The sequence below is a fragment of the Poecilia latipinna genome, unplaced genomic scaffold (genome assembly GCF_001443285.1).
Source record: "Poecilia latipinna isolate Pla-1442-1.1 unplaced genomic scaffold, P_latipinna-1.0 Scaffold138, whole genome shotgun sequence".
NCBI lineage: Eukaryota > Metazoa > Chordata > Actinopteri > Cyprinodontiformes > Poeciliidae > Poecilia > Poecilia latipinna.
In genome coordinates this window covers 443,928-453,604 of record NW_015112754.1, presented here as the reverse complement: position 1 = coordinate 453,604, position 9,677 = coordinate 443,928, and the positions used below count along the sequence as shown (strand labels likewise).

Genomic DNA, 9,677 nt, shown 5'->3' with positions numbered 1-9,677 from the left:
AATAATTTTACTACAATGTACCAATTACAGTATGATACCATTTTGTAATATATATGACAAAGTGACTGTGTAAAAACCTTACACCTATGACTTGGCTAAAGTTCTTGAAGGTAGGAGGGAGAGGAAGCTAGTAATTCAAAACAAATTGTTCTCCAGTTCAGACTTGTCTTCCACTTACCCAGGTTTGATTCAATTTTACCAGGAAATGGTTAGGATCGCTGGTTAAAAGGACATGTTTATGGGTTTTAATGCATTTTTACCTTTAGATATTAACATTTATGCATTTACAGTATGGAATAGGTATAGAATAATAAACAGCTGATATCAGGTAGGACAGGTGGACTCTAAAAAAAGAAAAAGCTAGAAAAGCATTAATTACAGTGTCACTATAAAGGCAAATGGCATTAAACACCCCATTCACACACTTAAAACAACTACACATTTGCCTAATATAAATGTTTTTTTTAAGGGGGTGAAAGATGGGAGGAAAACAGAATTCCAAGAAACTATGAAAGAACTTTTAAAAATATAATTACTATATTTTCCAGACGATAGAGCGCAACTCACTATAAGCTGCACCCACAAAGTTAAATAAATAAATAAATAGAAACGTACATATATAAACCTCACTGGGCTATAAGCCGCTGGTATCTCCACCGCTCACAGTTTTGCTGCGTCCTTAATTAATCTGCTATTAAGGACCCAGCCCTCCGTCTCCAACGCCGAACCATAGGTTCATTCACACCGACTCGCAGCGGCTCCATTTCCCTCCTGTACTGCCAGATTGATAGCCTTCAACTTAAAAGCTGCATCATATAAGCTTGAAAACATTTCTCCGTCGTACCTGCTGCTACCATGTGCTTGTTCTAAATGAAAATCAGCACTTTCTTCTTTGATTTCCAATTTTGACTTCCAATGATTCACTTCCTGCTAAAGAGCCCCCTGGTGGTTGAAGAAAACCCACAGAAAAGCCGCACCGGGCTGTAAGCTGCACGGTTCACAGCATGGGAAAAAAGTAGCGACTTAAGAGTCCGAAAAATATGGTAGCTTTTATTAAAATAAATTGCTTTCAACAAGCACAAAAACTGAAAACGAAACAAAAATATGGAATCAGATATGTACAGATCTGTGATCAATAACACACAACCACACCAGCCATGTGATTGCACATTAGCATGCTGTCTGTGTGCTGCAGTAAGGTGGACCAGGGTATATCTGCCACTCTCTCAATGGTTTGGCACAACTCTGATAATCCATAACTGTCTTGGGGATCTTGACAAGCGATTCATTTCTGTTGTCCAGGCTAATAACTTCTCCGGCAAACATTGCAACTTTTATTTTATTCTCTCCAAGACAGCTTTCCTAAGAACTGGAAAGTCAATCTGGAAAGCAGAAGGCAGTGACAAAGCCATTAAAGATGCATTAGAGAAGAGTTTACAGTTGAGTAGCAGGATTGCTGAAAATAGATAGCGGCTTCTAATGCCCACGTTTGGCAGGAAAGAGAGCGGTTTTCCACATTAATCAAAAGTGAGCCAGTTGCACTCACAGCATGCTGTAGGTAATTAGTGGAACACTTTAAGTGAGCATTACCACAATTAAACTTATCCACCCTCAACAGCAGCCCAAACATAACACCGATCCTAGCCAGGGAATAATAATGGAAACCTTTTGGCTTTCTAAAGTAGGAGCTAATATTAGATTTGGCTGCCAGAGTGGGAGGTTTAATATATTTCTGCAACAACCAAAAATCACAGCAATTACATCTGTCCCACCTTTTAATTGCATGGCAAAAGAAGAGAGGTTTTAGGTAACCACAAAAAAAAGTTCACAATGGAGTTAGGAAACACGTTTTCAAAACCAAAAGAACAAACAAAATGTCATCACTGAGAGCGACTATTTTGTTCTCAAACCTAAACTATGAAGATGTCCACAATATTATATCAACAGTTTTAAATCTTTTTTTTTTACTTAAAATGTAATATTTTTACTTTGTTTCTTCTGCTCTGCACATATGGATCCTTATGGACTCTGAAGTTGCATAGAAAGCTTTAATTTCAATTTAAAAGTAATGTATTCTACATAGTTTGAGGAAAGTCTTACTATGATAATAGGGACAGCATGGAATAGAAATTAGTAATGACATGAGTCACTTGTATAACTGTGAAGATAGTACATTTGGTAAGCTGTATCTGTAAAGCACCAAACTACAGGCTAACTACTAATATAGCCACCCCAAGTAATCAACTAATATCTGATTTTCCATACATGTGGACCTCAATAAATACAAATTTCAGTCACAGAGCTTAAGACACATTTTTCTTCCACTTGACTTTCCATGAATATGCTCAGAAAACGAATTTTCAAACCCATTTGACCTTTTTGTACCTTCCTGTAAATGTATCCTAAACACCTTTAAAATCAACACACACCCCTATTATAATGAAGGCTGTAACACAGATGTGAGCGAGTTCTGTCATAAGTTTTCTTAGTAATACTTATTTTTTGAGAAGCCCAAATTTTCAGTCTGCTTTGCTTCTGAGAGAACAAACAGCACTAAACTTCTAAAGCATATCCCTCTGCAGTCATTGATTAATTGCAACATTGCGGTCTAATGCCAAAACATTTGGTGCCAGACCACTGGGAGAGTGGCAGAGAACCCTCGGGTCAAATGGATTAAGCTGAAGTTGTTTAAACAGAGCCAAGAGTTTTAGTAAGACAATATCTTATACCGACAGCTTTTCTGCCAATGAACTAGGTTGTGCAATGAAGAAACAGTTTGGCATTCACAACCCCCTATACACTGGAAACGCCAGTGAAAATAAGAAATGACAGGATGTGAGGAGAGATTGCTGAAACCCTCAGACTGGGATACCAGAGTCAACATACAGAAGAAAACAAATGAGCTGTATGTGAAATAGAGTAGGAGGAAGCAACATCAAGCTGCACGATGAGTCTGCAAACCTTTTTGTCTCAACTCCTCTATCTGCAGTACCAGCAGTGTCTCAGAAGATATCTAAAAAAAATAATGTTCTAGGTTGCATTCAGCAACTTGAGCTAAAACTTCACAAGAGTGAGAAAGAAAATGGTCAACAACAACAACAACAACAAAAAAGTTTCCTTACCTGACGCTCCTCAACAGTTTTCTGCGGCTTTCCTGTCGTTGAATGGTCTGACGTGTGTGTCTGCATGTCAGCGGCTGTACTGGAATCACTCTGATTCAAGCAACAGACAGACACCTGTGTAGCCTATTAACAATAATAACAATAATAATAAAAAGTTTTATCAATCAGCCTCCTACCTTACAGTATCCAGCGATCTGTTCTGCGATGCTGCTGATGTGCAGCAAGTATCGCTTCAATCTCTGCTGATACGTGAAGGCGGCGAGCTGAGCTTCGTTCTGCAGCGTCGCCACCTGAGCCACCAGGAGCTGCTCCCTCCTGTTCCACCTGAGCTGCGCCATCCGGGATGCCTGCTCCAGACCTGCGCCCCTCTCCTCCAAAGCACGTTTCACTGCCCGGAGGGACTCCACGCAGCAGCGCTCCTCCTCCGTGCCGCTCATGCTGTGACCGGACAGCAGCAGACCGTCGGCGTCCCTTCTGACTTCGAGCACGGTGACGCGGTTTTTTTTTTTTTTTTTTTTTGGTACTCCTTGAGTCTCTACCGAGCGTCGGAGTCTAAAGGTTTCGCTCGCTGCGTCGGGTTTTTGAGTCCGACCACGCACACAGTTTGCGAAAGAAACTTTGGCGTTCGGGTACGGATATTTATTCAAGAGGAATTTTACATTTTAAATTCTCAAACTAGTCGGAGCAGTGAGAAAACAAAAACAAAGTTTGAATGTTCTGCGCAGTTTACGTTTTCGCCGGTGCGTCCGTCGGAGCTGGGTGGAGGAATGACGTTTATGCTGCGACTATCAGGATGCTGGGTTATTTTTTTTTTTTTTTTTCATGGGTTTGTTTGTAGTTATATTTTTGGCTCTGTATTCCTTAGTCTCTTATTTTGGATCAGGCAATCCTCGTTTCCGCTTTATTTTAGTTCAGTCCTTTCTTAGTTAAAAATGTTTAATTATTCCTTGTGCCTAGTTGTTTTTTGATGAGGTCTGATTAATTTTTCCTGTACTTTCCCCCTCTCTCTCTCTCTCTCTCTCTCTCTCCTCTTCTCTCTCTCTTTTCTCACACCTGCAACCTGTTAGCCAATCAGTTTTCCCAGCTTTTACTCTCTCGGTACTTGACCTCCTCTCCTTCACTCACCCCTTGTTGGATTCTCCCAGTTCCTGTTTTGCTTTGCTCTGACTTCCTGTGTTTTATTAAGGTGTTTTTTCATTTATATTTTTTCCCATTAAAATACCTAATCTGATCTCCAAATGAATAATTTAATTGTATGTTACTCTCAAAAGGCTTTACATCATACCTTTTTCAACCATTTATATTCAAATGTGCACCTGGACCTACTTTATGAAATAGGTCCAGATTAGAAAATAAGCAAACAAAGTTTCAAATGAACCAACCAAAATCTTTTTTTGTTGTTGTTTTTTTTTGTTTGTTTGTACATAGACAAAACATACACAGTAGATGCATTCTTTACATGTAATTTTTATGTGTCTGTGTGAAAATTTGAAATGTCCATATATGTTGGTTGTTGTTGTGACAAGCAATTGTATGTCAGATGTATAAAAGTAAAGTGTATTTGACTCTCTGGCCTTCCACCACCACATGACAATGGAAATGAGTTCATGGAGTGTTTATCTAAAATAAAATAAAATAAAACGGACTTTCTTCATATCAACAGATCACTACTTTTAAAAATTATTATTATTATTATTATTATTATTATTATTATTATTATTATTATTTTGCCCAACATCCCGGCTAGAAATAACTTAACTATGTTTGTTTTGGGAATTTGATATTTGTTACATATATTTTCCACCAGAGGTCGCCCTCTCTCTCCTCTGGCAAAATCAAATGTTACAAGTATAAACCCTTTAACCTTTGTAAGAGTATTTAAGCCTTCATAAAATTGACATTGTTTGCCAGATATTTGCCTTGCTTCTTATACAACTTTTGTTCTGCACACACGAAGCACGTCTCAATGTGCTTCATGTGTGCATGAAGCACACACATGAAGCTGTGTGCTTCATGCACACACACTTTATGTGTGTGCATGAAGTGTGTGTGCTCATGCTGTGACATCAGCATGATGTCACAGCATGATAAATACCCATCTAGCTAAATATCCAACCCGGTTAATCTGATTGAATGGCATGACAGATTCTTAGATATCAGGTCCCACTTCAAACAGCCTGGTTATGGTCTGCTCTGTTCAGAGTGATTGTTGTGTCATCAGAGAACAGGTGTGGGTTTTTTTTTTTGTTGTTTTTTTTAAGTAGAAAATGATCTACTGAGGCACCGTTCCACAATGTAGGCGTGCTAGAAGGTGAGAGGTCTGAGACATTTCTTGCAACTCAGCCACTCTTGCAAAAAGAAAGTTGCTGTTTAACTTCACAGAAACTGATTAGTCCAAGAGCATGTTGACTTTTACTTCGAGGGTTTTGGAGTTGTGCATTGCTTGTTTCAGAGGGGGAAAAAACATTACAAGCAACCACTGGGTATCATTCTTATCACACAGGCCATATGTTTGTACTGATAAGCTTCAAAATAATAGCACTGAAAAAACTGTCCTGCCCTTGTTTTGTTCTCTTTGCGAGCTAACTCACTGAATAACAACAATGGCCTGAATGACCTGTAGATATAAATCAGATTGATGTGTTTTAACTTAATTTACAAAGAGAAGTGTTAACTACTTGCCTTTTATGATGCCTAATAAGAGGCAAAACTCTCAGCTGGTTCGTAATGAAAAATTGCAGCTATTCTCATATGTAATGGAAAGCACTTTAAAATACTACACCTTGTTAAAACTTTAATAACTTACAAATGAAACCTTGTCAAATTGAAAAAGAAAAGTCTGGAACATTTATCAAGTATTTTTATTTAACCACTTTTCTTTTCGAGTGCATTCAGTTTTCTTTGAAAGTTACTCAATTTGTAAACAGACCCCATTTTACGCTTCATTTTATTTCCTCTTGTCTGCTGGTTTTTGCTTCAATTCTACGTTTGTTTAATTTAGTTGTATATATGATGCATAACAGTTTACCTGGTTCAAACTAAAATTAAATGCACTTTATGCATTGCATGCATTTTCTTTACTTAGTAAATCTCTGGATGGGAATGAAAATAGGTAATTTTGTTTAAGTTGAAGCTATGCATTCATCGATTTCATTTAGTTTCCAGATCATTCCCAGCATCTTTGGTTTGAAGCTATCGGCATCAGAGATGTGTTTAAAATGATAAAAGAACCCGAAGTTCTAAAAAAGATGTTTAGAAGATCCAAAGACGTGTTGAGACGTGTCTTTGGTTCATTCTAGCTACGAGAGTCAGTGAAGATGACGTCAGCAGATAACAGACATTTCTTGTTGACGTTGTCAATGCTCTCACTTAGAAACAGCATCAGTCAGTGCAACGTGTTTTCATTTTAGAACCAATGGCTCAATTCTGCTCTCCCATAAAGTCAACAAACACATTTTGTTGACTTTATGGCAAGCAACACTTTCTTAGAATAAATAACAAAATAAACCCTTGACAGCTTTTGCAATCATTTTCTTTTGGTCCAGCACTGTAATTCTGTTCTGAACCACAGCCGTTTGGACTTAGTTTATTTGTGCTTCTGTTTTGATCTTTTCTTTATTGCTTACTTCATGATATCTTGCTATTTCAGTCTTTTATGCAAGTAATTTTTGGTCACATTGTTTGTGCTTTAAATTTGTTTCTTTATATCAGTATTTCCTTCTGTTTACTGTTTATTTTTTCATGTTTCTTTCCCCTTTTTTCCTTATACTCTTTGCTTTGTATATTCGTCAGCTTACCCTCAGCCAACTGCCTCATTTGCCTCCACCTCCCTGCTGCATCCACTTGCCTGTGATTAGCTCCTGTGGCTCCTTTGTCATTTTCACCTCTCCCTTAGTATTTAAGCTCCTCTTTCTCTTCCACTCCCTGCTGGACAACCATTATTCCTCTTTGTTGTTTACTGTTACTTCAGTTGCTTCTCTGCTGATTGTTCTTTACCCTAAAATTGTAAACTTAAAAAAGGCCATAATGCAAGTAAAATGTTTGGATTCACAAGACACAAAAAACAACAGCACCACAATATAGTTAACTACACCTTTATTGTTCCTTGTCCAGTCAATGAGAGCTTTTAATTTCATCCCTCATATATGCCATTCATATCAAAGTATTAATTTCCAGCAGACAGCCACACATGCTGCCAGAACCACCAATAATGCAACCAAAACTCCAAGCATTAAGTATGCAGGGGACTGCAGGACCGGTAGTCAGCAGAGTGACATGCCTTTAGTCAGCTTACATTTTCTCTAAATGACTAAATGACTTCTTCTACGGGCCTCAGACGAGATGACGGGTCTATTGAAGCTTAGCAGCTAATGCACATATTAGTCCAAGATCTCTACGGTCTCTGACGTAAAGGGATGCCACTCGGGATTGGAATGTGTTTTACAATAGTTTCGGAAGTTTCCACGATGTTGGTACGCTGTCTCCAATCTCATGCATGGTAGTATGCGGAGCCACAGCCCTGTCCAAAATGTAGAAGTTCAAGGCATTCATGCATTTGGCAATTTTTTATTTATTTTTTATTTTTTTACTTTAATGAATTGTGGCATGAAGAGAAAACCAGGAAAAAGCACTTTGTGGTGGACACCGATACTGTCACAATGTAGAAGCATGACCAGCATCCGTCATACAACAAAATGATTCAGAGGAACTCAAAATGCAGCATTTGTTCCTCCATTTGAGGGACATAAACTTTAAAATTTGACCAACCGGACTCAGGTCAAAATGTACAAATATAACAATAAAAAAGACAAGTGATAATGTCCATAAAACTCTGATCATATGTTAATAAAAACACTAAACTAATGCATTTAAAACAACGTCCTGAGCTCCGGATGAGCTCTTACCGCTGATAGAGATGGCTTTGCTTACCTTTTGCTTATATCAGATAATTAAAAATGCATTAAATAAGACTCCTGTTACAGAAGCTCAGCCAAGAGTCCCGTTAGAAAACATGAAGTTGCCACAGTTCTATCAGACATTGCACATTTACAGAAGGGCATGAGGTGCGCTACTGTTTCACTTTTACCGTTATTAGCCGACGATGAGCGACATGAAATGAAATTGCTTACATTAAATGAAGTGCTAACATTCTTTACAAAGCACCAGCTGGCACCACTGAGGATCTAATGATACAGTCAAAACAAAGAAGGTTCAGATATTTTTTTTGTTTGTTTTCTTTAGTTTTTCTCTCAGTCATCTTTCTGAATGTTAGCCAACATTTCTGGCAAATCTGAGATCACTGCACAGTTGGACCAATATAGCTGGAAATAATCAGTGTTGGATGTTGATATGCATTTAAAACTACACATTTAAACACATTTCCTGTTTCTGGGGAGATAACTGCATGTACTAAACTTTTTTTATTTTTTATTTTTATTTTACTTCCACCTAACAATAATGTTCACTCTTTGGAATTGGGATACCAGAGTTTATGCTATGTTCTAAATCAGAAGCTATGACCTTCGTGTTTTATCAATACAGCAAGGTAAATTTAGTCTAACAATACAATATCAATAATCCAATATATTAATTCTGCATGAAATAAATTGTGCTTTCTCTGAATAAAATCCACAATGCAAGCGGTTGAGATTGCTTTGACTGTATCGCTGCAAGACAGTGATTATTTAAAAAAGTCAATGAACTGAAAATGAGGAGAGAAAAAAAAAGACAGTTTATCATTTTTATAAACGCATACTCTTGCCCTTCACAGCTAGTTGTTGACCTTTTGCAAGGGAATGAACTGAAAACAAAACAGTTGAAAAGAGGTAAGAAAATGAAAGGCAGCATTTTTAAATCAGAAAAGTCTGGTCTGAGATGTGAAACAAAGGGGAAACCGAATACAGAAGAGACAACATACGCAAATCTAGACTTTAAAATTTCGGACCTGACCCATTTTTGAAACAAATCACTGTGAAAGACAAGAGTAATCATTTATGTAAGGCATTTTAAGTTGACAGAACTCCTTTGAGATTCCTTCAGAGAGGCCTTTAGTGGATAAATAAGGAAAACCTTTGTCCATTTTCCAATTGTTAATCCATTTCCATTTTCCACAAACACTTCCCTTAGCTGGAATGTGACACTCTGGATTAGAATATTGTGGAAAGAGTCTCGGATCCTTTACAGGTGTGTGAACCTTTAGCAATCACAGCCAGTCTTCATCCCAACTCTGAGAGGACAAAGACGGCGCTACATTCAGAGGTTCAGGAGGAGGAGAGCCACGAGGAGCATTGGGAGGACGCTGAGAGATGAGGAGGACATGACTGCTCCACCTGAAACGGATGGACAGAGGCAAATAAAAGCAGAATTTAAAGCCTAAGTTGATGGAAAATAATAATAATAATAATAATAATAATAATAATAATAATAATAATAATAATAATAATAAAGAAAATCTGCTACCTAAATGTCCAGTTGATGCATCAAAATCATCTAAAAAAAACAATTTTTGAAACGTGCTCAGAGTGCAATTTGTACTTCATCCAACCCTGCTATTTT

The 9,677-nt window shown here is 37.7% G+C and overlaps 2 protein-coding genes across 3 annotated transcripts in view; both read right to left on the bottom strand.

Moving 5' to 3' along the window:
• Positions 1–1,032: 1,032 nt before the first annotated feature.
• On the bottom strand, positions 1,033–4,266 carry LOC106945308 (PDZ domain-containing RING finger protein 4-like). Its single transcript, XM_015028908.1, has 3 exons — positions 3,299–4,266; positions 3,123–3,212; positions 1,033–3,013 (listed from the first exon to the last, which is right to left on the bottom strand). The coding sequence occupies exons 1-3, from the start codon at positions 3,557–3,559 to the stop codon at positions 2,936–2,938; spliced, it is 429 nt and encodes a 142-aa protein (XP_014884394.1). The 5' UTR covers positions 3,560–4,266; the 3' UTR covers positions 1,033–2,935.
• A 2,934-nt stretch (positions 4,267–7,200) lies between these two features.
• cntn1a (contactin 1a) overlaps positions 7,201–9,677 on the bottom strand; it is a 79,953-nt gene continuing 77,476 nt past the window's right edge. For both annotated transcript variants that reach the window (XM_015028906.1, XM_015028907.1), the window contains exon 24: positions 7,201–9,451. In XM_015028906.1, coding sequence (XP_014884392.1) covers positions 9,375–9,451 — 77 coding nt within the window. In that variant the 3' untranslated portion in view covers positions 7,201–9,374. The remainder of the gene's footprint in view (positions 9,452–9,677) is intronic.

Excerpts from the sequence above, each read along its gene's own strand:
- LOC106945308 (XM_015028908.1), bottom strand. The coding sequence starts at position 3,559 with ATGAGCGGCACGGAGGAGGAGCGCTGCTGCGTGGAGTCCCTCCGGGCA. Across the intron at positions 3,213-3,298 it reads AGATCGCTGGATACTGTAAG|AGTGATTCCAGTACAGCCGC; the intron begins GTAGGAGGCTGA and ends TGCTTGAATCAG. Across the intron at positions 3,014-3,122 it reads AAACTGTTGAGGAGCGTCAG|ATATCTTCTGAGACACTGCT; the intron begins GTAAGGAAACTT and ends TATTTTTTTTAG.